The sequence below is a fragment of the Zootoca vivipara genome, chromosome 1 (assembly GCF_965207765.1).
Source record: "Zootoca vivipara chromosome 1, rZooViv2.hap1.1, whole genome shotgun sequence".
NCBI lineage: Eukaryota > Metazoa > Chordata > Lepidosauria > Squamata > Lacertidae > Zootoca > Zootoca vivipara.
In genome coordinates, this window is record NC_142582.1 from 33,319,542 (window position 1) to 33,333,668 (window position 14,127).

At 38.1% G+C, this 14,127-nt stretch overlaps 1 protein-coding gene across 2 annotated transcripts in view; it reads right to left on the bottom strand.

Moving 5' to 3' along the window:
* Nucleotides 1–1,441: 1,441 nt before the first annotated feature.
* EPC2 (enhancer of polycomb 2) overlaps nt 1,442–14,127 on the bottom strand; it is a 51,072-nt gene continuing 38,386 nt past the window's right edge. The window contains exons 7-14 of one of the 2 annotated variants that reach the window (XM_035131277.3): nt 13,388–13,579; nt 12,816–12,905; nt 11,634–11,779; nt 11,185–11,528; nt 5,604–5,740; nt 4,291–4,447; nt 3,488–3,821; nt 1,442–2,697 (exon numbers count right to left, since the gene is read on the bottom strand). In XM_035131277.3, the coding sequence (XP_034987168.1) occupies nt 2,625–2,697; nt 3,488–3,821; nt 4,291–4,447; nt 5,604–5,740; nt 11,185–11,528; nt 11,634–11,779; nt 12,816–12,905; nt 13,388–13,579 (1,473 nt within the window). In that variant the 3' untranslated portion in view covers nt 1,442–2,624. The remainder of the gene's footprint in view (nt 2,698–3,487; nt 3,822–4,290; nt 4,448–5,603; nt 5,741–11,184; nt 11,529–11,633; nt 11,780–12,815; nt 12,906–13,387; nt 13,580–14,127) is intronic. The other variant, XM_088661643.1, reaches the window with a different exon arrangement.

Genomic DNA, 14,127 nt, shown 5'->3' on the forward strand with positions numbered 1-14,127 from the left:
GTTGCAAAATAGAACATATGGTTTCAAAGTGATGCAAATCCTGCTACTAAATAGGATGGTTACCAGAAAAGCACCTTGAAGCTGGACTTAAGTGCCATCATTTCTCCCTTTGCCCACAAAGAGTAAGTATTCACCAAAATTTCAGATATATTTGAATTATTGGTTCTTTCTTTAGCAGTGATTCTTCAGACTGATAAAACGAAGGAAAAGCAGACCTCAATATACCAGTTTTTCATGGCTTGAACTGCGATTACAAGTTCAGTTTTATTTGGAAGATATAAGGAGCCACATTCAGTACTTCTGTAGGCGCTTCGGGACAATTTAACTGACATCTTATATTTTCCAAACAATATCCTATACCCAATATCCAATATTTAGACTGGCTCAATAGTATGTATGGAGTTGTCAAGCATGGGTCACCTATTCATTAACTTCTTACCTTTTTACACAACCAAATCTTCACAAAGTATGAGGAAGGGTAACATATATGCTGAAAATTCTTTTGAGAAAAAGCCATTCTAATCCTTTCCTTTCCTTCTCTGCAATGTTTTAAAAACTCCAGGAGTTCATTAGTTGCCAAGAGGGGGAATGTCCTCTGGCTCTCTCCTACCGTACTCTCAGATAATCTGAAAACTCTGGCAGCAAAGAAGCAAAGAGGCTCGATGCATTTTACTTTAGAACAGATAACGATTCTTTATATAATAACTGATGGAAGTATATTAATAACATGGTATACACACATGATTTATACTTTTTTTTTAAAAAAAAAGAGAGGCACAACATAAAACCGTGTAATATAATATACCGTAATAAAACCTAAAGGCAGCCTAATTCAGATGTCACTTGTTACTTTAAATATGTTCAGTCTCACTTCAAAAATATAAATTCCGAAACAATTAAAATTGGAGAAGCATTTTGTAGTTTTCTTTGCCACATACATAATCCGAGTAGTAAATTTCTATTTAGATGATTCTGCAAAAGCAGGTGCAGCATAAGTTACAGCTATGAGGTAGGGGTTACTTGTGCAATATGCACTAATGTACATCAATACAAATGAAGGAAAACTTGCCCCTTTAAACAGATTCAAGCCCCAATGAAGAGATTGGCACATGCTACCGTGTGTTGCCCACACAGTTCTGCACATGCCCAGTGTTCACCACATAGTCTACCGTGTTGACTTTTACAGCACTATTTGTTCAATGATGTCTACACGGCACCAGTCCAATGTTGGGATTCACACGTGCAGCCTCGAGTGCTGGTTGAGAGATCCAGCTCCATGCAGCAACCTTCTGCACATGCACTCCATGATCCAGCCAGTCATGCGCCTCGAGAAGCTTCTATGTGTTGCTGGATGGAGGTGCAAGTGTACATGCTCAACCTCGGAATATGATATGCAAACTGTTTTCCGCATTGTGAAATAAATACGTATGCAAGGTGCCCATGTTTTGATATGTATTTTTATTTCCCTGCAGTTTTCACTTATCAAGAACAAGTAACAGGGAAAGTTGTCTGAACTAGTGCATAAACAAACATTCTGAAACACCACTACACGTATCTAATTTACAAGAACTGTATAAAAAAAGTCACTAAAACACTACACTACGAAGGTGTCCAACGCTTACAGTCAGACTTTTTCCAACCCGTTACTTGCCTTGTAGCCACAGGAAAACTCTCCAAAATTGAAAGACAATCTGCCACAACCCTCCCCCCTCCCCCGTCACCTGGGATGGCTCGATATCTAGACATCCAATAATTATTGCAATGATATATAATGCAATACATACCTGGTAAAATATCATTTATGTGGTGTGTTACAGTTAAAAGCCGGTTAAATTATGCAGACTTCAGATAAAATATAATCAGTTGAAAATTTTCTTCATATCTGCACAGTTTAATATGTGCTAGATGCATAATTTTTTACTAGTCAGGTTTTCTGTGTAATTATTTTTTATAAACTGGTATTATAAATAGAAATATACATTCAAAATATATGGAAAAGTGGGTTACTACATTAAATTTGCATGTATCGATCCATCCCTTTCCCCTGCACAGTAATAGAAAATACTATTTTGCCTTGAACTTCATATTTGACAGTGAAATGCCACTAAAGTATTTACCAAAAAGTCCATCTAAAATTGTGAAACAAAATGAACCAAGTGAAAACTTTACATTTTCTTTAGAAAAAAATTACAAGAATTTTTCCTAGCTATGAATCTTTTAACTTTTTTTTAGACACAAAGTTGGATTTATTTTTACAAGATACAAAATGTAAACATGGCAAAATAAATAGTTAAAACAAGTGATGCAGGATCCCATTTCATGCTCATGATCCCATTAAAGAATTATTTTTAAATCCATTCAGTTGCAAATTCAAGTGCAAAAGCATGATGATGAATATCTACTATTCAAGTAACAGAAATAATATTGATGATACAAATAAACTATTTTACAAGGTAGTGATTTTCCCAATTTTACAAAATGTACATTATATATCGACTTAATATACGATATGATAGTCCATTTAGGTCCATTTTAATTCCCTGTGATCCACAGGGTGTTGTTTTGCATTCAGCTGGAATATAAATGACTACACCATTAGCACAGGTTGAGCCACTGCTTTGAGGTTATGTCACCTCCATTGCTACTGTCGTCTCTGCTATTCCATTCAACCCCAATCGTTCTGGTTCATGGTTCTCTCTGAAAATGTGTTTATAAAAGGAAAATGGTTAATTTCTCAATATTTGGCAAATTAATTTTCTTCAGTGTTTATTCACATTTATTGTATGGATAAATAATAAACATAAACACAAATCAAATTAACTGAAAATCTTACTGTTTATTTTCCAGATTTTTAAAATAAAAAAACTTACCTATTGGATGTTATTTAAAGGTTCATCCAAGTTCTATTTAGTTGATATTAATCTTATCACATGAAAACTCACAGTACAATTCCAGCCAGGTTTACTCAGAAGTCACAGTAATAGGATTTATCAGAGATAAATGGATATAGGATCACGGCCTCAATATTTTCACCAAGCAGTTTAAGTTTCTTCCACAGTAACATTTTTTAAAAAAGTTTTCTTCTTATTATAGGCGATTATTTAACTGAAAATCAGGATTGTGGGTACATTCAGTTCCAAGAGCACACAATGTGAAACTGAAAACAGAATTCAGTGTACAGAAAACTACTGAAGGGGAAAATAAAAGGCATGAATGGTAATGTGTGGATTTTCAGATTTTTCCTGAAACTTCAGAAGGTGGTGACTGAATAAACTTTACAGTCACTGGGGGTGGAGCACCTCCCTGTGACCATCAAAACAAGTTAGCTCAGAATATAATTAAAATTATACTTTTGTAGGATGTGATCTGGGATCAATTCAATTTTATGTTAAAAATAAAAAGCAGAGGTGGTCACATTAAAATCCTGATTTGAATCATTGTCTGTCTGTCTGTCTGTTTGTCTCTTTCTCTGTTTATATATACTCACCTTGCTATGCTGCTGATGGCGCTACTAGGAGTCACCTTTGGCACTCTGTCCATACTGGCAGCAACTGTGGCAAGTTTTAAGGCAGTTGGCGATGGTGCTGAAGTCCTTGTATTGATATGTACATTGACTGGAGAAACAACACTGACATTGTTGAGGTGCACTGCGTTGGTGAGACAAGAATTGTTCATGGGAAGCGTTTGAGGGCTGCTTGTGCACAATGCTGGGATTAAGTGGTTTGTGGTGGTGTGGCCAACTGTCCTTACAAGCTGTACTGTTGAGATCCCTGGGCTAGATGACAGAGCCATGTTGGTGGAATACAGAGTTTTTGACGTTGCTGTTCAAAACAAACACACATATACAGTAAGATTTCCAGGAATAAACAATAACACGTTCAAGAAAATCAAGGTCATTGTGAAACTAATCTAGAACTAAACACCAGAACTCTTTTGATTAACCCTCCAAAGCCTGTAAAAATTTAAAATGGTAAAGGAGGTTTAAGCTGAGGATAAGATCTGCCAAGCTGCTTTGAAAGGGCTTGCACAGTTGACTGCAGATAGTAATAGGATCAAAGCACTAGTGGGCACACAGAGGCAGCCACTCACTTCTCTCAAGTGTGGCTGAAACAAAACACAGTAAAAGTATGACCATGTCCATTTGATAAAACAAATTTACTCTCAACTGAACATAGTCTCATTTATTTCCTAGGTTTGTTTCCAAACAATAATTTGATTTCACTAAAAATCAGCATCAAGCAGTTTGTTGCAAATCTTACTTGTCTGGAGAACAAAAAAAGAAATCCATACCTGTGGGCTGAACAACACCATTTATATTGTGGCTGGTGCTCTGTTCCTTTGTCACCTCACTGCGACTGGGAGCAGGTGCACTCACTACTGCAGATGCAGCAAAATGGGCGCTGGCCGAGTCAAGCGTTTTTGACATACAGTCAGAGGTGCTTGAGCCCTAGGGAATTTGCACAAAACAATTATTGTTAATTATGGACTAATAAGGAGATGCTGGTGCATTAGCTCAGTGTACGTCTCGTAACAGGCAGAGAAAGTCAAAATATGATTCCAACTCAGTGTTATTACCCTTCAATATCATATCCCAGAGCTGAGAGACCATAAATGAGTATCTTTGCCTTTCATCCTATATCTCTATTAGAGCAAAATTCTGTTGATCCGTTCTGAAACTATAAAGAGTTCCTTTGGATGTCAACACCTCCACACCTCAAACAGTAGCAGTTCCTGCTACATCAGATACTTACTGCTTGCCAAGAGCTACAGTAGACATTTGGTGGTGTGGTGGTTGTGGGGGTAAAGCTTCAATGATAATGTGCAGTGTTCTGCATGAGATTATTTTTAAGAATTCACAATTCCAAATAATTTTTAGCAATAGTGTAATAACTTCCAAACAAAAATATGGGTGGGCTTACTTATTTCAGAGTGTATAATGTGAGCCACTTATTATTTATATAAAAAAATGTTCTTAAAAACTCATTCACAGGAACCAAAAAATAAGAGGGATGCAATCAACTAAGCATTTCTTAGTCCAATTTTTACTGATTTCAAATGATTTTGTTTGCTGAATCACATTTTTAAATAATCTGTTTCCTTTACAGTTAACAAAGTAGGTATTTCTGCTACCTAGATCTACATGCAGAACAGCAGCAAAGTTGACCCATACTTTTGATATAGAGAGCCATCATGACATTGGCGGAACTTTTTTGTTTTTGTAGTCTATGAATGTGACTGTCCAGTTCAAACAATACATTTGTCTGTGTGTATGTGTGCATGTATACCTAGAGCAGGGATAACCAATTGGGTGCCCTCAGGAAGTTGTGGGACTCCAGTTCCCATCAGCCCCAGCCCCATGACAGATTCCAACAGCATCTGAAGGGCACCACTTTGGCTATCCCTGACCTAGATGAAGGCCAGTCCAGGGATGACCACATGGACAAAAAGTGCAGTGTGAACCAGTTTTAAGGGAAACATCTCAATTCCTTTTTTTGTGGGGGGAGGGGTAGTTTCATTCTCTTGCTCTCCCCGGGAGCAGGGATAACTGCTGTTAAAATCATGTTTATAACAGAAGAAAAACATTTTCCAGAACAGAATATTACCTGTGCTTTTGGATGCGTCTGTTGGGAGGAATGCTGAGACTGCTGTTTCTGCTGAAGCTGAGCAAGTTGCTGTCTTTGCATTTGAACTAACTGCTGTTGATGTGTTTGAAATTGTTCTTCTGTAATACCCCCTGTTACTGCAGAAAAGGAGGAGATTATGCTTAAATTTCCTCAAAGAATCTGGCAGAATACAATTCTCATAGCAAACTTTAAAGAATATGAAAACAGGACAAAAAGCAACAGATTTATACAATCAGTTAAGCAATGTGCAGAAGCTTCAGTAAATGCTTTTAACCTTGTGCTGTTAACTGGTTTCTGTTTCGTATGATGACTACCTGCTGGATCACAACATTGAACAGTTGATTTATAGTATCTAAATATAGATGCTATGGAAGAATTCCTTGTCTAATGAAAAACCTTTGAGAATGTGTTGTGATTTGAGGTAAGTTACTTAATATTTAAAATGCCACCAGAAAGGAACTCCTTTCACAGGTACTGCAAATAATTTCTCAAGTGGTCATCAATTAACAGGTTCTGTAATATTCAAAGGATCAATGAGTCTCCTGAGCAAATGTTGCCTTTTCTTTGGAATGTTGAGAATGACTTGTCTCTGTGTTTGGAAAACTCGAAATATCTTGCTAGAAGTGACATACTAATGAAACGAGTCACTATAGTTCACGCATCCCCAACCACCGGCCCTCCAGATGTTTTGGACTACAATTCCCATCATCCCTGACCACTGGTCCTGTTAGCTAGGGATCATGGGAGCTGTAGGCCAAAACATTTGGAGGGCCGCAGGTTGGGGATGCCTGCAATAGTTGCTCAATGCTAGCAAAATGATGGGATGGGCTGTTTCAGGTTGACAGATTCCCATGACAAAACAGAAAACTTTGTGCATCCCATCTCATACATTAAAAGGCAGTTACTACACAGGTATTACTTCTTTGTAGATGAAAATAGCCGTACTGTTTATCATCATTTAATATTTCTAAAAGTGACTAAAATATACTAGTGTTACAAAGGATGAATGCAGATGTTTTCCTAGTTTCAATTTATGACGATAACGTGAAAAGCATGCCTTGCAATGTTTTATGGTGGCTTGTGGTCATCTCATCATTCAAATTCATTGCAACCTAGTGTGAGTAATTCATGGTTCAATTAGTGGCAAAGCTGAAGCTCAAGTTCATGTGTGAGTTTTAAAGTAACAAGATTTATAAAGCATATTTTGTGCTATGGGTGCAATCAAATGGGGAAAGCATCCATAGGTGGTATAGGAAAGGCAGCAATTTGGGAGGCTGCAGATTAATTGCTGAAAGTTGCCTCCATCCCTATTCCGCTGATGGATGTCTTGCATTAGACACCCCACTGGATCCCACCCTGTGTATTATTTTAGACAACAGTTATGCTAGAAGTCACCATAGTTTTCTTGGAAGCTAGTACAACTCACAAATGAATGAAGAAAAGGCAAGGTCAATGAAGCAAAAACAAAATTTCCAAATTTCACAACTTATTAACAAACTTGTTGGGCAACTCAGCTTTTGCCTTTGCAGCCCCTTTCTACTGCAGCAGGCCAAGACTAACATCAATCCCAAAGAGTATAGGAGAGGGGAAAACAGGCTTTCAAATATTAAATGCCTCCTATATACTCAAGTGGTTATGGCCTAGGTTAAATTGATGCCAACAAAGGACGCGCAAAAAGCAGAAGTTGTAGGGAATTTTTCAAGTATTTCAGCCCAATTATGGTTTTGACTTGTACTTGGGAATGGAATGCTACTTCAGCTCTTCAGTGTAAGCGTCAAGCGTTTGGCTTTTAGCATCAGAACCTTAGCCTTATGGTTGAATAAAAGATTTAATGTGCCTAAGCATTTCATGTGCCTCTGCATACAGCTGAATAAAAGGTGTCATGTGCCTAAGCACCAGAACCAAAATGCTTAACATAGCTTTTCACCCCAGCTTCACTGAAATAGATTCTTCTGGCCATATTCATGTTGGAAACATTCTATTAAGGAGAACAACAGATTACTGTTGCTTTTTATTAATTTATAGGGAAATTATAAAGATTTAGTGGAGAACATAACATTGGTTTTGTGTTACACAACTCTGCACGATGTAGTCCTTCAGAAACTCAAGAGTACGAGATCTAGATTATTTCTGAAAAGTTAAAGTAAAACATTTTTACAATACAAGTTCCACTAGTTCCTTATACTGTGATTGCTATTCTTTCCAAAATACAAGTAACAGGAATATGTCAAGAATATGGAAGATGTCAGGATCCCAAAGGACGTGTTCTATGTGGAGCTGGTTTCAGGCACAAGGCCTGTTGGCAGACCAACTCTGTGTTACAAAGACATCTGCAAACGTGACATGAAGGCTGGCAACATCAACCCCTCCTACAACAAAACATGTCTCTCCTGTATCAGTCTCTACAGCCACAACAGTTAAGACTTCACCCCCAAAGGGGCATTCTACCATTTTCTCACAAGACGGATGGATCCCAACAAGATAAACCAGGACTGCAGAACACATCACACATATATCATATTACACATCATAATTTGCCCCAAAATTTGGACTAATCCAACCTCTGGGGTGATCTTTGCTGGTTACTGAACTTGAGGGTGACACCATCATTGCTACTGATTTCACAAAGATACCACATTTCATTAATGCTTTGCAGGGCAGATCATTTCTAGATGGCAGCTGACAACCAGATACACAATATTGCTGTACCCTTTCTACACAATATGAAGGGTGAAACAATAAAGCCATATGCCCTCAAGACTATACTTTTATATACAGAAAATATAATGTATTTTCTGTATATAAAAACTAGATGCTTCTCTTCCAGAAGGTGCATTTAAGGCTACTGTATCTACACGGTGTGGTTGTATGAATATTAGAAGCACTATGGTCAACTGGGATATAAGTAGGACTTGAGCACGATTTGCGACTATTTTTGGCTAGCTATCTGAATGCCCCTCATGTGTACCATTTTACAAAACTTTCTATTCTAGTTGTTCAAAAGCTGTGCCATTTTCTTGTGCCAGACCGCACATCTAGTCACATTTAAAAAAGGAGGGCAGAATAAAATATCAAAAATATTTCTGCTTCTCTATTCAACCGTTATTTTTATTTATTTATTAAACTTATTAGCTGCTTGTCACCCAAAGGGTCTCCAAATAACTTACGCTGGGAAAAATAGACATAAATACACGAGACCATAGAAAAGGGTGGGGCTCATCTAATACATTAATATTCCATAGAAATATGGAAAAACAAAAGAAGAAACATTGAGGGAACACTGTGCTACTGAAGAGTAATGCAGCTGAACCACATTCGGCTTCCATGCATTTGCTCTCAACCTTTGAAAGGATGCTTTGACTCAAACTCAAATCCGATATACAAAGAACTGGTACAGCGCAGTTGTGATCATGAGCTTTGCCAATCCCACTTCTGCGGGCTTTCAAATTCCACTGGCAGGAGCCCACTGGGTATACTTAAGTAAGCTACCACTCTTTTAGTCTCAGTACTCAGCCTATAATATGGGGGTAGCAATTCTGGACTACATTAAGGCCTGCAGGGATTATTGCAACCTTCTCTTTGAAGCATTTAATTTATGAAAAGAGTTAGACAACTAATAATTATAGAAATCAATATTCCTTTGCCAAGAGTAATTTCCCTTGCTGATGCAAAACTTGTTTTTGAAAGTGCGAATCATTTTGTAGTGAAATCCTTGGCAATGACTGTTTTGCTCTCAAAGGGCACAGATATTATTTGTCTACTGTGCACAATCACTTGAATTTGACAATTGACCTGTTAATGACAGTACTACGCAGAGTGCTGTAGCTGGTTCCATTTTCAGCAAATATTAGTAGAGAGGTTAACAGGAATATGGGATCGGAGTTCTACAAAAAAAAAACCCCAAAAAGTTAAGACACTAAAGTGTGTGTCTTCATCACTCTGTTATATATACAGGAATCAGTTCTGAGATCAGTTGCTGCTGGCATGTTAAGCAAGCACACAATTTTTGCTTACACCTCTTACAGAAGGTATTGAGAAGAGATAGAAAGTAACTGTTAAAAATAAAGATCCTTAAGATAATAATATAATAATAATAATTTTCCCCCCCGCCCATCTGGCTGGGTTTCCCCAGCCACTTTGGGCAGCTTCCAACAGAAAAATGAAATAAAATAATCTATTAAACATTAAAAGCCTCCCTAAACAGGGCTGCCTTCAGATGTCTTCTAAAAATCTGGCAGCCGTTTTTCTCTCTGACATCTGATGGGAGGATGTTCCACAGGGCGGGCGCCACCACCGAGAAGGCCCTCTGCCTGGTTCCCTGCAACTTGGCTTCTCGCAACGAGGGAACCGCCAGAAGGCCCTCGGTACTGGACCTCAGATATTACCCAATTACTGGGATAAAGTACCTATTGCTGCTGCCTTAGGGTAAGACAGGGCAATATGTACACCATGAGTTTCTGGGGGAAAAATTAGGACTTTCCCCCTTCTCCACTTTAACTGAAGCTACTTAAGACCTATGAGAAGCAGGCCATCAGGAAGTTCATTATATCAGTTTCTGAAGAGACTGCCCAATACAACTTAAAATACTTTTCTTTCTTTCTTTCTTTTCTATTTTGATTTTCTGTATGAACATTTGCAATGCCATGGTAAAATCACACAATCCATGTGGTAAGCCACTGCACACTAACAGCTTTCTAGTCAGTAACATAGCTGCCAAGTTTCCCCTTTTCTCACGAGGAAGCCTATTTAGCATAAGGCAATTTCCCTTTAAAAAAGGGAGAACTTGGCAGCTATGGTCAGTAATTATGGCCACACAGAGTGATTGAATAATGGCCCCGACCACCATTAAAAAGCTAATGTTGCTCAAAGGAGGTGTGCATAAATTGTACAGCATTGTGCACATACTGTTATCAATACTAATAAGCAAGGGCATCTCCTAAGTCCCACACGAAGAATAAAGAATTATGTCAAACGCTTCTTTAAAATCCAGCAATGCGAAGTCTGGTCCATGGTCAATGCAATGTGTGTTACAGGGTGGCTTTCGTGTTGCATTAAGGCTCAAGGTGCTACCTGTGCTGTAACTGCTGAATCAGTTTTCACAATGCAAAAATAAAAATAGTGGACTTTCTTGCAATTTCTTGTTGTGTAGCCTGACCTTATTTATGTATGTCACCAAAGCTGACCCACCACTAAGTGTGCAGCCTTAGTGCTAGCAGTATAATCAAGTCATATGTGAGTTCCCTGTTTAAATCCGTTACACCAAATATTAGTAAATTATCTATGTGGGTGGGGAGTGTAATCTTAGGGAAAAGATGTCCAGAACATCATTCATTGCCCTGCATCGCTCTTTACACATCCACTGTATGAAGGAATAAAATATCTGTACAAAGGTATGTAAAGCACACACACTGTGATTCCATTTTATTGCAATGACATCTCTCTCTTCCCACCCCCCACCCCCAATACACATACTATTTTCTCTTCTAGAATCCTCAGCCAAGTCCCAGGTGCAAGGTGATAAATATGCATTTAAAGTTCAACATTGCAAATCTCTGCCTACCTGATATGCCATTCTTGCTGGTGTTCAATAAAGCTACAGATGGCGCAGAGACTCTTTTATTATTCACAGCCTGCCCTGGTTTCCTTGAGGTACATTCTTCGCTATCACTGTCCTGTATGTTTAGTAGCCGTGGTTGGAAACACTGCAGTCGACACGATCTGATATTGCTTAGTATTTCAGAAAGAGAAAGTCTATTTTCACAATGTTTATTGGAAGCATTGGTCCGTGAAAAATTAGAAGAAAAGTCTACATTTTGGGAAGAGCTTGAGCAACTGTTTAGCATATCTGGGTCAATCTGTTTCAGGACAGGATCATGTTCTGTGGATATCCGGTCCATCAACACCCTGTTTTAAAAGAAGAAGAAAAGAAAATATTAATATACATTTGAGTTTTGCTTCCATGAAAAGGGAAGTAAATAGTATGTTAATTTAAATTAGCAATTCTCTTACCTTCCACCCCTGCCAACTCGTCTTCTTGCAAATCCTATACATCTTCTTGGAACAGTAAGTGTTGTAAGGCAATGCCTATACCTTAGCTTATCCAATTCTGCCAGTTCTGAATTCTCATGAGAATAATTAGTTTGGTCCAAATGAGCCTGCAGAAGACAAGACAAGAATAATTTTGCTTTCATTCTTGGGAAAGGGAAAATGAAACTTGAATAGAACTATTTACGTAAAGGTCCTGACATTATTTTGGCTGCAAAAAGCAGAACACTTTCATAAAACAAATTTCTCATTTTAATTATTGCTCTCTATTGCTTTTAATGCTATAGACTACCCTGATGAGGGGAGGATATATAAACACTTTTACAAATATGAATAGAATAAACAAATATCATACAATGTAAGTAAATGTGGAGACAACTGCTAAGAGGACACAAACATTAGGTGTACAATCAACAGGATTAGATTTGCAGGGTTCAAGCTATTGTGTAAAATATTTCGATGGAATGTAGTCCCATATACCTAAACTAGTGCCTTACTGACACTATTAGTAGGGTTTTTTTAATCCCTTCAAAACACACACACACACACACACACACACACACACACACACACACACACACAGAAAAATTGAAATAGGACATGAAATTCCAAAATTGAAAAATCAAAACAGGAAAAGCATAAAAAAGTAAAACCAACAACATAATAACAGTATTCCAAAAAATCAAAAAAGTATTACGATTTAGTCCGTAAAGCCTGGGGAAATAAAAAGGCCTCCACCAAGCACCAAAGATTGTAACAAAGGCATTGAGTGAGCCTCGTTGGGAAAGGCATTCCACAACTGGAGTGTCACCACTGAAATGGCCCTCTAGTAGCCATCAGCCACACCTCTTTTGGCAGGCGTACCCTTTCAAGCATACTGAAATAGTTAAAGTGAAGCTAGCAGTTCCGTGTGTGCCCCAATTTCCTCAAGGTATAGCCCTTCCTGTACATTTGACAGCCTTGAGTGGATACACTGTGGCTGGCATAATCTGATAGTATTTTAGGAAGATCAAGTCTGTTTTTAAACACCCAAGGTGGACGAGAGAGGAAAATGAGGAGGAAGGCTGAAGTATGTTCCTTTTGACCAAACGTCTGTCTTCTGCATTAATCAATTAGATAGGTCTTAACAGTAGCAAGAATCCTTACAGCATAATACTGGCATCCTGCCCTCCTTCTGAATGCACTTGCTCCATCAGGATCATTTTCTTCTTCTGGCTCAGACACCGGTGAGGGTACCTAGGGGGCCAAAGCAGTTTGATTTAAAAACACGCTATTATGCCACCTTATTATAACTGACGAGTACTCCATTTGCTCAGTTTTAGCAGTTCATTTATTGGACGCTTAATAAAATAAAATAAATTCCCACCAGCCAGCATCTAAGGAACGGTGAAGCAAGTTTTGTGAACTTGGGGGTCTGTAGAATTGTTTTTCTCCATTAGCCCCCCTCCCATATCCCGCAGAGACTATGTTTAAGAACCGTTCTTGAGAGCCTAGGAGGTGCCAGCTGCCCAAACACAAAAAGGGCACCAGGCTCATCTAAGCCCTTTGTAGAAGCCTCAGCCCTTTGGATCCCAGTGACTGTGGCATGACATTCCAACAGAAACCTATGGTGAAAAGGCAACGTATTTTTAAAAACTTTTTTAAAGTGACAAATATTTCTATTTTACACAACTTTTTCCTTTTCTCTCTGTCAATATAACTTAGTTGACACGTATTACCTGTGGAAATTCATCTTCATCTGAACTGTGGAAGTCATACTGTTTGATATCACTTTTACTGATCACAGGCAAAGGCTCAGTAGTGGGTTGCTGAGGATTTATTACACTCTCAGTTTTAGGCTTCTTTGGATACTTCTTCTTTTGACGGACAACATCAGACACTTCCTCTTTTAGAGATGAGTGGTGAGCATGCTGTTGTATACAATAAATTTTGGACAACCCCCCGTTTGTTAATAATTATTCTTATTTCATTAAACAGTCTATATCCTCCACCACCCTTCCAATTTCACTATGGTTCAGCTTTGTTCATGAACAGGTTGCCTAAAGAATAAAGTTTATATAACTCTGAACAAGTATTTCTTTTACAAAATTTAATATTAAACAACTCGCACATATAATATTCAGTATCCTTTACTGTGTTCTGCACTAACTTTTAAAAGTACTCAGCAAATTTCTAAAAAGCTGGTGTCTTGAACACTTTCCCCCCGCTCAAAGTTTGATACTTTGTGGCAGCAGAGAACAAGGCAAGTACGAACCAAATGGAACAGTGATAGGTGCCTACAATGTAATAACCACTAGATGTCATCAAAGTTAAACACAAGAGAGAAACGTTTTAAGGATTTTGATTTAAAATATTTGAAAATGTTTAGTTCTTTTCTAAAAAGAACCATCTAAAAGTAAGCCAATTCTAAAAGCTCGGCAAGCATGAGTCTCTATGAAGTAATTGCAACTGTTACCAT